The 17,647-nt window shown below is 43.7% G+C and overlaps 1 protein-coding gene across 22 annotated transcripts in view; it reads left to right on the forward strand.

The window, feature by feature from the left end:
• EPB41 (erythrocyte membrane protein band 4.1) overlaps positions 1–17,647 on the forward strand; it is a 206,288-nt gene that overhangs the window by 81,939 nt on the left and 106,702 nt on the right. For all 22 annotated transcript variants that reach the window (XM_040337259.1, XM_040337240.1, XM_040337246.1 and 19 more), the window contains exons 2-3: positions 8,716–9,172; positions 10,924–11,127. In XM_040337259.1, the coding sequence (XP_040193193.1) occupies positions 8,716–9,172; positions 10,924–11,127 (661 nt within the window). The remainder of the gene's footprint in view (positions 1–8,715; positions 9,173–10,923; positions 11,128–17,647) is intronic.

Raw genomic sequence — 17,647 nt, forward strand, 5'->3', positions numbered from 1 at the left:
ACTGTATGTTATGTGTTTATTTACTTTTTTGAATTTGGCGCCGATCTCCGCCCCCGTGCGTCGTAATGTCGCAGGCACTGTGCGGCACACAGGCACTGTGTGAATCGAGCGAGGACATCGCTCGATCACACAGCAGGGAGGCTTCGCAGGATCCAGGGGACAAAGTAAGTAATTCCCTGCCTGTGAATGCTGCGAGGGATCCCGAGTCTGGCTCTGGGTTACCGCTTTTGGTTCTGAAATTCCACCCCGAGCCAGACTCGGGAATACTGCCAGGGGGATTAAACCTCTCATGTCTCCATAAGGTGGATTGGTCACCTTCCCATGCTATCACATAGGGGTCTTGTTCGCCCCCTGGTGATGACAATAAAGTTAAATGTGAAAAAAAAAAAAAAAGTAAAACAAATAATAAAACCGTAAAAGAGAAGTATTGATATATTTATTTTATTTTTTTAAGATTCATACTTTTCCTAGGTAAATGCAGCATCGGTCCGATGTTGCATCTGTCCCCTGGCGCCTCTAACACTCAGAACCGAGCGATTGAACACTGCTGATTCCTCAGTTCTCACAGCTCCGTGAGCAAAGAGCTGCTCTGCCCTTTCCTCGCTCACTGGAGCGCTGGGTTGTAGAGGGGGCAGGAGCAGCCCAGCTGAGTTGGGTGCCGGTCCAGGGATCTGGACAGATCCCGACTCTATGGTCATGATGATGCTTGAGCCTGAACTGACTCTGTGCAGCCCACACTCTGCTGAAAACAGGTCACAGGAGTTCAAAACGAACTGTGATCCACAGAAGAAGTACAACCATACGAGCGTTGGCTATACTTCTTCTTTAAAAGCACTCCTTGTCATCCTGCACATGCATGCAAATACAAATGTGCATGTGGGGCACACTTGTGTATGTAAGCAGCAATTGTGCCCCACATGTAAAGTATCACCGCAAACTTAAGAGTAAGAGCAATACATATAGGGTCATAATTCGTAGTTAAAGTGGTTGTAGACCCTTACATCTACCCAGTGAAATGACTAACCTTGGGTAATACACAGAGATGAAACAAATCCTCATATATAAGTTGTACCTGTGTTCGTAAAAGACGATTCGTGCTTTTCTGTCTGTTACAGTGTGATGAATGTGCTTACTCCATTATTAACGGTAGGTTTACCAGAACGAGCGCTCCCGTCTCATAACTTGCTTCTGAGCATGCGCGGATTTTTCACGTCGTTGAAGCCCACACACGACCATTTTTTACAACCCGAAAAACGACAACGTTAAAAACGTTGTGAAAAAATAGAGCCTGTTTTTCAGAACCCGAAAAATGCTCTGGAGCCCACACACGATTGTTTTTAATGACATAAAAAAAAAAATTTAGAACCTGAAAAACGGTCGTGTGTACGTGGCATTACTAAAAACGCAGCTATTCAGCATTTATCAAAGTCCCATTTTTTTTTTTTTTTCCACAAAAAATGGGTATAATATTGTGTTTGTATGTACCATATTTCTTCATATTCGTTTTAGAAAATATGTGTTTAATAAACAATTTCACAAATATTATGTGGCATAAACATGGAGGGACCGACGCCAAAAATATGTCTGTTCTATCTAATCGTCAAATGCTGCAATTAGTACAAGGTTTATATATATCTAAGCTTTTTACATCCATTACATCCATTTGGGACTTGGTAGACTTCAGTGCACCAGGCCTGTGGCAGCTGCTTCCCTGAGATCTTGAAAGTTCATATTTATGGGTTTGGAACAGTCTTTTAGTCTTTTTCCATATCTCCATACATACAAATACTGATTTTATATACTCTATGGAGTTGTTTAAAACCGTTTTTATTAAAAGCTGCAATCTTTCAGTCCTTCAGCAGACTTTACAGTGCATCAGGAAGGAGGAATCAAATGGAGAGTGAAATGTTATCCCAATTGTCTTTGCTGGGGATATGTGCAGACATTGGCCAATACATTTTCAGTTGACTGGCTTTTACACAAACCCTGAAATATAACATTATGTGTGTGTGTGTGAACGCTAACTATTTTTGAACTCACTGGGGCAGATTCAGATAGATCTGCGGATCTTTAGATCCGCTAGATCTACCTGGTTTACGATCCGCCGGTGCAATTTAGCGAGGCAAGTGCATGATTCATAAAGCACTTACCTCGCAAACTGCACCGTCGGATCCTAACTCCCCCCGGCGGAATGCAAATTCCGCGGCTAGGGGGAGTGTACAATTTAAATCAGGCGCGTTCCCGCGCCGATTTAACTGCGCATGCGCCGGGGCGAAAAAGCCCAGTGCGCATGCTCCAAATGACGTCGCTACGACGTCATTGTTTGCGGCGGGTACGTCGTTTGCGGCCATCGGTATTCCCGATCGCGGTACGCAAACGACGTAGAAAATTTAAAAATCGGCGCGGGAACGTCGGCTATACTTAACATTAGCTACCCCTCATAGAAGCAGGGGTAGCTATCCGCCGGAAAAACCCGAACGCAAACGACGTAGAAAACGAGCGACGGGCGGGCGTTCGGACGTGAATCGGCGGTTTTCCTCATTTGCATATGCCACGGGTAAAAAATCGCGACGACACCTAGCGGCCGGCGGGAGATTACAGCCTAAGATTCGACTGGTGTAAGTCACTTACACCAGTCGGATCCAAGGAAGATCTATGCGGAACTGATTCTTATGAATCAGTCGCATAGCTCCGACGGTGGGATCTCACAGATCCGACCGTCGGGTCTCACAGATACGACGGCGGATCAGGAGATCCGCCGGCGTATCTCTATCTGAATCTGCCACTGTTTGCCCAGCAGGGCTTAAGTATAGTGGGCCAAATCCTCAAAAATCCTGCCTAACTTATCTTTTCCCATTTAAGTTACACTGACTTAAAATTTCTACCTAAGTGCCCGATCCACAAAGCACTTACCTAGAAATTTCAGGCCGTGTAACTTAAATGTCTCCGGCGCAAGGTGGTCCTCTTCTGCAGGGGGCGATGACAATTTAAATGAGGCGCGCTCCCGTGCCGGCCGTACTGCGCATGCTCGTGACGTCATTTTCCCGACGGGCAGCGCGTGAAATTACGTTACGTCGGGCTTTGTAAAAAAAAAGTTACGCGCCGGAAAAAAAAATTCAAAATTTAAAAAAAACCGCGGCGATCGAAAAAAAGATCTGTTTTTACAAGGTGTTACTAGTTTACACTTTGTAAAAGCAGAACTAATTTTACGTATGCAAACGTAAACTTACGCAGAAAACACAAAGCTGAAAAGCTTTGTGGATCTCCGTAAGTCCTCATTTGCATACGCAAAGCGGCAATTTAATGAGAAATGCCCCCAGCGGCGGATGCGGTACTGCATCCTAAGATCTGACAGTGTAAGTGTCTTACAGATGTCAGATCTTCTGCCTATCTTTGGAAAACTGCTTCTGAGGATCGTTTCCAAAGTTAGGCACAGGGATACGCTGGCTGAACAGCAGTTCCGCCTGCGTATCCCTTTTGAGGATTTGGCCCAGTGAAACTTTGTGGCATTGATTAAAAAAAAAAAAAGTGGAGGGGCGACTATACCAGCTATCTAGTTCACCCTCAGCTTTGATAAAAGTTAGTGGTAAACCTCAGACATGAAATATGAACAAAGCACACCCCTATATAGTGTGTACGTGTCTCAAGAGCAAGTGTAATTTTCTGCCTGCTGGTTTGTTCCTCTATTTGCATGAATCACTTCTGGAAAGTTTTTCTGACACTTATGCCGCGTACACGCGACCGTTTTTCATGACGAGAAAAATGCATTTTTTTTAAAATTGGTCATTAAAAACGATCGTGTGTAGGCTCCAGAGCATTTTACTCGACGAGAAAAATGGGCATTAAAAATTTAGAACCTGCTCTATTTTTTTCTCCTCGTTTTTCATGTCGTCGTTTTTCTCGTCGCGAAAAACGGTCGTGTGTACGCTTTAACGACGTGGAAAAAAACATGCATGCTCAGAAGCAAGTTATGAGAAGGGACATTTGCATAATCAGCCCAAAGGGTGGCGCCATTCGAATGGAACTGCTCCTTTTATTGTGCCGTTGTACGTCACCACGCTTTGCTCAAGCATTTTTTTCACAATCGTGTGTATGCAAGGCAGGCTTGACAAGAACCACGTCGAGAAAAACAGTGGGACAGATTCAGAAAGAGATACGACGGCGTATCTCCTGATACGCCGTCGTATCTCTGAGTCCGGCCGGTCGTATCTATGCGACTGATTCATAGAATCAGGTTACGCATAGATATCCCTAAGATCCAACAGGTGTAAGTGTGTTACACCATCGGATCTTAGGCTGCAATTTCAGGCTGGCCGCTAGGTGGCGCTTCCGTATGTTTTATGCGAGGAATATGCAAATTAGGATTTACGCCGATTCAGAAACGAAAGACCGCCCGGCGCTTTTTTTTTTTTACGTCGTATGCCTTCGGCTTTTTCCGGCGTATAGTTACCCCTGCTATATGAGGGGTAGCTAATGTTAAGTATGGCCGTCGTTCCCGCGCCGAGTTTTTAAATTTTACGTACGGCGCATGCGCCGTTCAAATAAAACGTAAAAAACACAGGGTCAACACAAATTTAAATATAATACGCCCCCTACATCCCCATTTGAATTACGCGGCCTTACGCCGCAACACATACGTTACGCCGCTTTAACTAAGGGCGCAAGTTCTTTCTGAATAAAGAACTCGTGCCCAAAGTTAGAGCGGCGTAACGTATCGGAGATACGTTACGCCGGCCGGACAGATACGCCATTGTATCTGAATCCGGCCCATTGTTTTTTTTTCCATGACATGAAAAATTATCATGTGTACGGCTTAAAAGAAAAAAGGTGACAGGGAAGGGAGCTCCTGCTGATTGACAGCCTCATCTCCGTTCATGTGTGCTGTGTGAAGGGGGAGTGTCCCTTCCCTCCAATCGGCACTCAGAGCTCTCCTCCCTGAGCTCTGCAGAGTGTGACTGCAGCTCTCCGATTCCTTTTTTCTGATTGCTCAGAAAAGGATAGTTCCTTCACTGGGTATATGTAAGGGTTTAGAACCACTTTAATGGATCACTGCCTCATATTCTGTATCTTTTTTCTGTAATCTTCAAATTGCTGTTAAAAGGAATGGGGAAAGCTAGCCACATTATTTTTGTGTCCTGTTCCTTCTGCACATTACTGTAAAGTTGTATATAAATAATACTGCGGAAAATGTGTAGTATGGTTGGCTGATTTAATAAATCTAGAACAAAAAAGGAAATACTTCAGAGTACCATGCATAAGGTTGCATTCACACCTGAACGTTTCATTTTCAGGCAGAAGGTCACGCGTTTTTATCGCGATTTTGTACAGGTCAAAAAGTCACCAATATAAAAAGCAGAAAAACGCCTATAATCTGCCTAAAAAGAAGCTCATGTACTTTTTTCAGCTTCAGGCATTTTGCTTCAGGTGACAAAATGCTCAAATGTGAACAAAGGTCATTTAACCCCTTCCATACATTTTCACCCCCTTCCTGCCCAGACCAATTTTTAGTTTTCAGCGCTGTTGCACTTTGAATGACAATTGCGCGGTCATGCAACACTGTACCCAAATGAAATCTTTGTTTTTCCCCCCCCCCCACAAATAGAGCTTTCATATGGTGGTATTTGATCATCTCTGTGGTTTTTATTTTTTGCGCAATAAACAAAAGAATAGCGACAATTTAAAAAAAAAAAACACTATTTTAAAAATTTTTGATTTAATAAATACCACAATTAAAAAAAAAAAACGCAATAAGCATATATTGATTGGTTTGCGCAAAAGTTATAGCGTCTACAAAATAGGGGGGGATAGATTTCTGTCATTTTTTCTTTATTACTTTTTTTATTTTATTTTATTTTCCAATAGTTTTTATTGAAAGAAAAAGAATATTACAACAACACAGAAGCATCGCCACAAATTCTAAAAGTGTTAACAAACACCTAAGGTCTCCATCTCAATACATAACACCATATATCATTCGGCATCATCATCGTAACAAAAAGCATTATAACATACTCCAGGGTAAAACACTGAATATGGTTCTCCCCAATTAATCGATGACCACACCTTAGTAGGCCCGAGACCTGCCGGTCAAGAGGCCTGGATCTGGAAACCCCAAATCCATTCTGCTGCCTCTATTACTATCCAAACGGGAGGACCCGCTTTGAAAGACTTCCGTTGGAAAGATGGAGGTATAAAGAAATAAGCAGTATATTACTTTTTTTTTTTTACTAGTAATGGCGGCGATCTGCGATTTTTATTGTGACCGTAACATTGCGGCAGACACATCGGACACTTTTGACACGTTTTTGGGACCATTCACATTTATACAGTGATTAGTGCTATAAAACTGCAATGATTACTTTGTAAATGTGACTGGCAAGGAAGGGGTTAACAGTAGGGGGCGCTGAAGGGGTTAATATGTTCCCTAAAGTGTGTTCTAACTGTAGGGGGGGGGACTCACAAGGGGAGGAGACCGATGTGTGTTCCTCTGTACTGGGAACACAGCATTGGTCTCCTCAGCTCTGACAGGAGGTGGATCTGTGTGTTTACACACACAGATCCACACTCCTGCTGTGATCACCGGCAATCGCGGGTGCCCGGCGGACATTGCTGGCATGCGCGACAGGTCACGGGCGGTGCCGCAGGCGCGTGGCGCTCGCGCGCGTCCCAGATTGCCGGGACGAAATGACATCCACCCGGATCGAGGGAGGGTTCCTGCCGGCATCATTTTACAATGGCCCAGTAAGGAAGAGGTTAAGGAGGAAGTAAACCCTGATGGGTTTTACTTTCTCTGTTTCCCTGCAAAGGTAAAGCATAATGGGCTACTATGCATCGCATAGTAGCCCATTATGTGACACTTACCTGCAGGAGAAGCCAGTAATGTCTCGGTCTTCCACACTGGCAGCGAGCGTCCATTCTTCACCCCTCTCCCGCTAGAGCTGCCTTTAACGGCATGACCCCAGCTTGAAACGGCACAGCGTTGAAGCCAACGCTCAGGGAAATTGAAAACATTGTCTTGGACATATTGCAAGCACCTACAGGTAAGTCCTAATCTAGGCTTACCTGTCGGTGTAAGGCCTCGTACACACCAGAGGATATCCGCTGGAAACGGTCCCCTCTGGCGGATTTGGATCTGATGGCTGTACACACCATCAGATCGAAATCCGCGTGGAATACATCTGCGGTGACGTGTCGCGACGATGACGCGGCGACGTGCGCGACGCTGGAAGGCAACTACTTCCATGCATGCGTCAAATCATTACGACGCATGCGAGGGATGGGAGCGGACGGATTGATCCGGTGAGTCTGTACAGATGACCGGATCAATCCGCTGGACACGATTCAAGCGGATAGATTTCTTAGCATCCCAGCGGATAGATCCGGTCGTCTGTAAATGAATGGGATTTTGTATGTTGGGCGTTTTTCAGGCGTTTTTGATGGTGGTTTATGAGCTGAAAACGCTTAGGTGTCAATTCAGCCTAAGAGTTGTGGACTCTGGGTCTCACATTTCTGACCAGTTGGCTTTGATGATTGCTGTTTTCATGTGTGGAATCTGAGAATCTACCTTGGCTAACTTTTTATTCCCACTGACCCCAACTCTGCCCTCTGAAATCAGATTTTTTTACTGGGAGATGGACATCTCTCCTGCTGCCTCAGATTTCATGAACCAGACATACTATATTAACCACTTCCATACAGGGCACTTATACACCTTCCCGCCCAGACCAATTTTTAGCTTTCAGCAACAATTGCGCGGTCATGCTACACTGTACCCAAACTAAATTTTTATTTTGTTTCCACAAAAATAGCTTTTTTTTGGTGGTATTTGATCACCTCTGGGATTTTAATTTTCTGCAAAAAAATAAATAAATGACCGAAAATTTAGAAAAAAATGTGGTGGCATTGATGGGCACTGATGATGGGCACTAATATGTGGCACAAATGGGCATAGATGGGCACTGATAGGTGGCATGGATGGGCACTGATAGGTGGCACTAACGTACTAATGTATGTGTTGTTCTAATGGATGCCAATCAGTGCCAAACAATAATGCCTGCCAATCAGTGATGCCCATTGTGGCCACTGATTGGCATCCATTGTGAGCACTGATTGGCATCCATTGTTTGTGATTGTCATCCCTGGTGGTCTAGGGTGGCATACCTGTGGTGGGCATCCCTGGTAGTCTAGTGGCATCCCTGGTGGTCCAGTGTGGGCATCCCCGGGGGGGGGGGCTGCGCTGATAATCTATCAGCGCAAACCCCCCCTGTCAGAGGAGCAGCCGATAGGCTCTCCTCTACTCGCGTCTGACAGACCCGAGTGCGGAAAAGGCAATTACCGGCTTTTCCTGTTTGTTTACATTGTGATCAGCCGTAATTGGACACGGCTGATCACGTGGTAAAGAGTCTCCGTCGGAGACTGTTTACCTAGATGGGTGTTGCGGGGAGACTGACATCCTGCAACAACGATCGCTGCGATGCACGCCCCCGGGGGCGCACAGCGGCTCAATATCCTGAGGACGTCATATGACGTCCAGTCACGATATTGAAACCACTTTGCCACCGTCATTCTGTAATAGGGTGGGCGGCAAGTGGTTAAACCATGGCTGACATTTGAAGGATTTTGTTTTTCATTCTGTTGATTTCTGTTTTTGTTGTGCTGGTTAAGTATATTAATATTGATGTTAATGCTAATAATGCTGCATTTAATGTTTTACAGTGCCAAAATGACAACAGAGAAGAGTTTAGTGGCTGAGGCAGAAAACCCTCCAAAGGACCAAAAACCGGAAGGAAAGGAACAGGAGGAGGCTGGGCCTTGCAAAACAAATTCTGAGGACACAAATACTGAGGAGAAGCAGGACACTGAGCAAACGCAGGGTTCACCTTCTACCGCATCTCCAAGGACCCGCAAAAGCAAGGATAGAAATTCTGAAGGAAAGGGCCTATCTCGACTCTTCTCCTCTTTTCTGAAGAAGCAAAAGTCTCAGGTGACTGAAGAAGGAAAGGACAGTAAGCAGCCAGAGGAGAAGGCCGACGGAGATCAGAAGGACGTGGATGAAGGTTTAGGAGAACTAGAGGATGATGTTTTTCTGAAGGCCCCAATCGCAGCTCCAGAACCAGAACTTAGAACTGATCCATCTTTGGATCTCCATTCCCTAAGCAGTGCAGAAACCCAGGTGAGGAGAAATAGTGAAGCTGTTTTAACCACTTGGCCACCGGGCCTATTTTGGCACTTCTCTCCTTCATGTAAAAATCAAATTTTTTTTGCTAGAAAATTAATCAGAACCCCCAAACATTATATATATATATATATATATATATATATATATATATATATATATATATATATATATATATAATATATTTTTTTAGCAGACACCCTAGGGAATAAAATGGCGGTCATTGCAACTTTTTTACCGGGCGTGACGTCATAACGTCGCGCCCGGGCCTCCGACGGTCATAGAGATGACTGGTGACCATCTGGTCACCAGTCATCTCGATGCTTTCCAGGCAGCGCCGACCGATTCGCTCTCCGGGCCCCCGATGGCACGGGAGAGCCCGGAGAAGCACCGGATGGCGGGAAGGGGGGGGGGGACACGTGCCCTCCCGCTGCCTATAAGAACGATCAAGCGCCGATTTGATCATTCTTATCGTGCACAGAATCGGCGGCTGAAGACAGCGATATCTGAATGATGCCTGTAGCTGCAGGCATCATTCAGATATCACCGCACAAATGGTTAAAAAAGCATTTTCAATAAATGCTAACTTAAAGCGTTGTTTACCCCCAACACTTCATATATCTGATATGTGGCTGCTGTACCATGTACTTTGTAATTCTTCCTTTTAATGTTAAATCCCTGGTGTTCCTGCCAGTCCCCTTGCTTTCCTATTTAAAAACCGACCACAATAAGCTGGAGAGAACACTGCGGTCGGTTCTCCAGCTATGCTGAGAACGCAGTGTACAGGCATACCCCACTTTTAAGTACACAATGGGACCAGAGCATGTATGTAAAACGAAAATGTACTTAAAGTGAAACAATACCTTTTTTCACTTAAAGGGTGTAATGGGAGGTCAGGGGGTGTAGTGGGGGTGTTAGGAGCTGTAGTTAAGGTCTCAGGGGCTGAAATGAGGGTGTCAGGGGCACACTGGAACAGGATGGGCTATGCTCTCTGAGCTTCAGCTCCTTCTACTGCGGCTGCAAAATGTCTGTACAGTGCTTGTAAGGCACTTTAAATATACTCACGGGTATGTCCTTACTCGCGAGTGTATGTAAAGTGAGTGTACTTAAAGCGGGGTATGCCTGTACTCTCCTCCAATGATCAGACTTGTCCTGACACGCCCCCGCTGCACAGTCATTCACTGGGAAGCTCAGTGTGCTGATGCTTCTCCTCCCCCCCAGCTTTTATGCAGCTGAGAACCGAGGGAATGTGATCACTTATAAAAAGTTTTAATAATGTTTTTGGTATATCTATACACACATGCTTTGCCTTTCATTTCTTTTTTAAACTGAACACGCTGTTTTACAAGGTAATCGTTTACAATCACAATGTTATTGTTATATGGGTTTTATAAAGCCCAAGCAGTTTATATACAATTGTACATACATATCTGAAGATATTTGGGCACCATTTTAGTAATTATCAGTGTCCGTGTGTTAGAACTGTCATGCTAGATGACTAGCATGGAGAAGTCTACAAGACTGAGCTACAGTTTAGGTTTTCATTACAGTCTTCCAGCTTTCTGGCTTTTCTGTTTTAACTTAGATGCCCTACCACCCAATTACATAGGCTCCAGCTATATTTTTATGGTCATTTGGGTACCCATTTTTGTGATTTATCCAGCTCTTTATTCACTATTTAGGTGTTGGTTTTTGTACTAGGCATGCTCTTCTTTTTCATCAATTGTCTTTTTGGTGGGTTATTTTAGCCTGCTCAAGAAGACAGAAAAGACGATCAAGATCAAGACGTGGATCTTGAGGAAAGGGAGTCAACGGCTAAAGGTAACAAGGAGCGAGAGTCTGACAAAGCTGATGCAGAAGTAAAGAGCCCGCAGAAAGTGGCCAAGAAATCACCCAACATGCGCTGCAAGGTTTCTCTCCTTGATGACACTCTGTACGAGTGTGAACTGGAGGTAAGCATTATGGTTTATGGCATTTAATTACGTTTTATCACTTACAATCATTATAAGAGTGCTCTTATTTACAAGCAAAGTAGGTACCATTTGGAATCTTGCAAGGTCAAAATATTGTATTTATTTCTTGTATTTACCGTCTAAGAAAGTTTAAAATGCAATTTTTGTAGTCATCTCCATCTGCAATGTATTGCTATAGTATAGTTGCACTTGTTCAAGGACACACCATGCAGCTTTTGCCATTGGAATTTTTCTATTATTTTTATAAAACAACCCCCAGGTAATTGGTGGCTTATTGAGCTGCATGGAGTTCTTTCACTGGAGGGCCATTGGCTGGAAAAGGGGGTGGTGGGGGATTTTCAGAAGGGAAGCACTGAATTCAGGGGTGGCACATAGGAAAGGGAGTACTGTAAGGAGAGAGGAGGTATGTCAAGAGGGATTTGCTGTTTGTAGGGTATAGGATAGGAGTGCTGTATCATATGACATAATGTGGAGGGATATTATGGAATTTTGTGTTAGAGGGCATCCACACAACAGAAGTAAGGCAGAGCCACTTCTTTCAGATCCAGCCCTACTTTGGGAGCTTACTTAGTACATGCTTCCATAATATTTGTTAGGCAGATGTATGGACAATACTCGGCCATTTTGGTCCACATATAAGCTGAAGATATACACATGTATCTACTTTGCGACAACACATGTGGCTGGTGGTAAAAATGTCAGACTAACTTTTTTTACATTCTGATATTTCTTATAAAGGATTTCATTCAACTGATGGTTTAATAGAAGAGGTAATGAATAATAATTGTGTCGGTTTTATCAGGCTTGCAACAGAGATGATGATCTCTTTATAACATTTATCACTGATATAAATATTGGCAGGTGGCCTTTTGTTGACAAACTTTACAGAATTTTTTTTGACATACATTCACATTTGGTTAGTGATGTGTAGTAATTCTTCTGTAGAAATTAGGGAACTAAGATGTTGACGAGAACATTTTGTTGTGTTTTTTCGTGTGTGTGTTTTTTATGTTTGACTGCAGAATAGAAACACTGATAAAGATTATTCCCTGAAGACTTTTTTCCATGTGACTCCAGTGACCTTTATTAACTTTAACTGAAGCATTTTCCTTTTTTATGACGTGATGGGCTCATTCCCCCCTCACATTTACATCTCCTTCCGACGGTGCAATTACCGCCTGCAAATCAAATTGTTCTCATGTCTGTGTCTATGAGTGAGGTGCAGCATCCTGCCCAGATACATCTCATGTCTAAACATTTCTGTTGTCAGAGTGATTTGTTTTGTTCCTGCTCACAGAGGCTGCAAATCCCTTTAAGTCTGACAGCAGCTGTCCATCCATTTAGTAATCCATTTTTTTTATTATTTTACTTTATTTTTGTATTTTGCACTCTATTTTTGGGGTTTTATTCTACTTCATTTACCTTGTGCACTCTTCAAATGTTTCTTTTCATTTTAGTTTTCAAGAAGGTAGAAATGAGAGAGGTTACATAAAAAAATACAATGCAAATGGCTCTCTAATATGTTTTGGCAATCCAGCTGCTACCATTCAGGCAGATGGAACAGGCAGGTGTTTCCTTTTCAGCCTTTGGGCTAGAGTCTAGGTTTTTTTTTCATTTCAGTTTATGGCAAAATGCTTATATAGGTTTTTGTTAAATTTAGAACTGTTCATTTTGATTAAAAAAAATTGGTAGAAGTGTGGATACTCTGTATTACAATTAACATAGCCGAGCCCTCCTGTTGTATCCAGGAACAAAGAGTAGCTTTTTAATGCAAATTTATGAACTAGAGTATCATGCTTCAGTGAACTAGCACTGGTTATTTACCCACAAAGTCTGGGTAGGTTTGTGTTTTTCATTTTGTGATGCTAAATATCACTAATTTTTAATTGGGCTGTAACTAAGTGACTTTAATTATGTTGGGATGCATTTAACGTTTTAATCTAGTTCTGTAGTTACTAAATTTCTTCCTTTTTTAACCTAAAAAAAAATTTGAACGAAAAATGTCCAAAAATGTATTTATATTGAAAATTCGGTAAACCAGTACATGCTTACATAATCCTTTAGTACTTTTTGGACTATGATGTGTTGGTGCCGTTCAAATAATGTCATAATGTGCTAATATGCACCGCAAACTAACACATTATGACAGACTTGCCTGAAGAATGGGTCCTTCCAGCGGCATGCTGTCACCACTGACAGAGACTCCATCTTTACCAGTTCTTCCTTTCTGGGTTTGTGGGCTCCAGTCCTTTTGCATTGCTGAGCCGCGATGACTTCACTCCAAGAAGCAGTAGTCACGGTCGCGGCACAGCTCTTTCAGCGCAGTGTGACATCACCGGCTGTTGCACATGTAAATATTTCCTAAACGGCGCACGTTTAGGAGATATTTACTGTACCTACAGGTAAGCCCTAGTATAGGCTTACCAGTACAATGGGTATGAGATAAAAGGTGGAGTTTACTACCGCTTTAATAGGAATGAGCATTATTTTATCATTTTAAAGTGGTTTCAAAAGGCTGAAGGTATTTTTACCTTGATGCATTCTGTGCATTAGGAAAAATACCCTTTGCAAGCAGCTGCCCCTCCCTAAATCTTGCCCGAGCCCAATCTTGATCAGTGATATGCACAAGAGCAAAGGATTTTTCTCTCCTCATTGGCCCAGACACAGCAGCGGGAGCCATTGGCTCCTGCTCCTGTTAATCACAGCCAGTGAACAGGAGGCTGGGCTGAGCCATGCTCTGTGTGTCTTATGGGCACAGAGCCAACTCTGGATCAAGCACATTAGGGTGCCCCCATAGCAAGCGGCTTGTTATGGGGGCAATTGGTGGATGGGAGGGGCCAGAAGCCTTGGCGGGGGAACACAAGAAGAGGAGGATTTGGGATGCTCTGTGTAAAACCATTACACAGAACAGGTAAGTATAACATGTTTGTTATTTGTTTTAAATGTTGTCCTCTTCACAATCACTTTCCAATATTAATAAAACAAAGACATTTTAAACAAGCATATGCTCTTTTCCATCTTGGTACTTTTTATGTCAGTTCTTGAGTTTTTTTTTAAGATATATTGCAGTTTACCAATCATTAGATCTGGTGACTGCTTCAGTCTTGGTTCATTGGCGTTTTCTCCTGGTGATTTGGCCAGTAACACGCCTCCTGTATTGACACAACTCGGTCTGCGGGGAGGGTCTGAATGGACACACGGAGCTGCAGCTTGGCTTGCTGTGGGGGCACTTAACAGGAGGGAGGAGCCAGGAGCACAGAAGATGCGCCCGAGAAGAGGAGGATCCAGGCTGCTCTGTGTAAATCCACTGCAACAGAGCAGGTAAGTATAACATGTTTGTTTTATTTTTATAGAAAAAAAAAAAAAGATTTTGCCATCACTTTTGCATTTTGCTGTGGAAGTCCAACACTTCCAATTTGTAGCACCACAATTAAGGCCTGGTTCACAGCTATGCATTTAGTACATTTTCCGTTTTGCAGAAACCCATTACAGTCCATTTAACATGGTTTCCTATGGATGTAGTTCAGATCTGTGCATTTTATGGAAAGGCCCAGGTTTGTTTCTGGTTTTTAGTGCCATAGATTTCCATGGTTTAAAGATGTTTATTGAAAAACGTAAAATGCATCTGCAAACTGCCAACTGCAACCTGCATAGGTGTGCACACAGAAGTGTGACTGGCTCTGGCTATGAACCCAGGGCATTCATGTGATGGGTTACCTGGATAACCTCTTGCTGAAGGACTCCACAAACCTAGCACCACCTGGAGTACTTGGACTTTATCCTGGACACAGCCCAAGCCAGAATTTTTCTTCCCTATTAAAAGGTTGATTCCCTAAGGTCCCACGTGAGGATCTTCTGCTCAAAAACGCACCCATCAGTTTGCTTCTGCACAAGGATACTGGGCTTGATCGTAGCACAGTCTCACGCCAGACCCCTTCAATTCAACATGTTTACAATGTGGAACAAGCAAATCCAATCCTTGGATCGCCTAATGCTTCTATCCAGCCAGGCAATGCTTTCCCTGACTTGGCGGATCTCCAATACAGGAACTTGACTTGGGAATGTCTTTCCTTTACATTCCCTGCAAGGATGCCAGCTTAATAGGCTGAGGGGGAATTTACAGCTTTCTGACTGGTCCCCCACAGACATTGAAACATCCTGGAAATGAGTGCCATCAGATTTTCTACAATACTTGACCCCCCTTATACAAGCTCTCCCAGTTAGGGTACAGTCAGACAATGCCATAACAGTGACCTATATAAACCCTCGGCAGCACCAGAAGCAAGGCCACCCTAAGGGCCCTTTCACACAGGTGGATCAGCTTTTAGACATCCGCTTGCTCAGCAGGGATTGCTCCGTTGATCCCCGCTGAGCCGGCGGATAACAAGTCCATCTCTGCACACTGTGCAGAAATGGACCGGTCAGATCTCCATGGGAGGATTGGATGAAAATGGACCGTCTGTCAGTTTTCATCCGATCCGCCAGACGGATGGAAAATAAGGACTCCATCCGTCTGGATTTAGCGGATTTGATGTCAGCGGACATGTCACTGCTGACATCCGTCGCTCCATAGAGATGTAAGGAGTGTCCGTTCAGGTCTGCCCAAAAAACACGGTCCGCCCGTGTGAAAGGGGCCTGAGAAAACTTGCATTCCCTGAAGTGGACAGTTGGTAGGTGGACTTTCTAAGCTACCAACACCTAGACCCTGGGAGAGTTGTGGTGGTCTCTGCTCCCAAGGATCTTTTAAAATCTCTGTCATAGGTAGGGAAAACCAGATATGAACATCCTGGCCCCAAAGTTCAACAACAGCATGAACAAATTTGTAGCTAAGACCAGGGATCCTCTAGCCTTCTCAGTGAATGCTCTGGCGATTCCTCAATTTAAGCTAATTTATGGCTTCCATCCAACAAAGGTCCTCCCTTGACTGCTGTGCAAGATGGAGTAGGAAAAGGTTCAGGTGATTCTCACTGCATCAAATTGGTTCCAAAGAACATGGTATGCAGACAAACTTGGACTTGTGGCAAATGACCCTTGGCCTTTTCCAAACGGACCAAGGCTCCCTATTTCATTCTGCTTCAACAGCATGACAACATTTACTAGCCACTTTATTAGGTACACCTGTTTAATTCCTTTGTAACGCAAATTGCTAATCAGCAACTCAATACATGTAGGCATCTAGACGTGAGGAAGATGACTTGCTGAAGTTCAAATCGAGCATCAGACTGGGGCAGAAAGGGGATTTAAGTGACTTTGAACATGGCATTGTTGTTGGTGCCAGATGGGCTGGTTTAAATATTTAAAAAAGTATTGATCTACTGGCATTTTCACACACAACCATTTCTAGGGTTCACAGAGAATGGCCTGAAAAAGAGAAAATATACAGTGAGTGGCAGTTGTGTGGATTAAAAGGCCTTGCTGATGTCAAAGCAGAATGGACAGACTTGTATGAGGTGATAGAGAGGCAACAGTAACTCAAATAACCACTTGTTACAACCAAGGTATGCAGAATACCATCTCTGAATGCACAACACATTGAACCTTGAAACAGATGGGCTACAGCAGCAGCAGACCACACCGAGTGCCACTCCTGTCAGCTAAGAACAAAAAACCAATGCTATAATTCACACAGGCTCATTGCCTGGTCGGATGAGTCTTGATTTCAGCAGCGACATTCAGATTGTAGGGTCAGATTTGGTGTAACCAACATGAAAGCATGGATCCATCCTGCCTTGTATCAACTGTTCAGGCTGGTGATATAATGGTGTGGGGGATACTTTCTTGGCACACTTTGGACCCCTTGGTACCAATTGAGCACTGTTTTAAATGCCACAGCCTACCTGAGTATTGTTGCTGACTGTGTCTATCCCCTTATGACTACAGTGTACCCATCTTCTGATGGCTACTTCCTGCAGGATAATGCACCATGTCACACATCTCTAACATGACAATGAGGTCACTACACTCTAATGGCCTCCACAGTCACCGGATCAATCCAATAGAGCACCTTTGGAATGTGGTGGAACAGGAGATCCGCATCATGGATGTGCAGCCGTCAAATCTGCAGCAACTGCGAGATGCTATCATGTAATAGACCAAAATCTCTGAGGAATGTTGGCCTTTCTTCAGTCTGGTCTTGCTTAGTGTCTGGCCCTGATACCCTCTACTTTTTCTGGTTTCTTCCAGAAACATCCTTGCCTCGCAATCCCTCAAGATTTTTCTTCATGAAGTTGCTCACACATAAATCCCTTAATTCGACCTCCTTTGTCTTTTTTGGGATTTCAACCTTGTGCTCTCTCTAATTCAGCGATTTCCCTTTAAAACTAATATATTCTGTTGGCAGACTTTACTTATAGGGTTGTCTTCCTGGTAGCCATCACATGTGTTAGGTGTGTTTCTGGCTGGACCGCTCTTTCCTGTAGAGAGACCTTTTTTGTTTTGCACAAAGTCAAAGAACCTTTCCTTCCTACCTAAGGTGGTCTCTTCTTTCCACATCAACAAG

This window comes from Rana temporaria, chromosome 2 (assembly GCF_905171775.1).
Source record: "Rana temporaria chromosome 2, aRanTem1.1, whole genome shotgun sequence".
Lineage (NCBI taxonomy): Eukaryota > Metazoa > Chordata > Amphibia > Anura > Ranidae > Rana > Rana temporaria.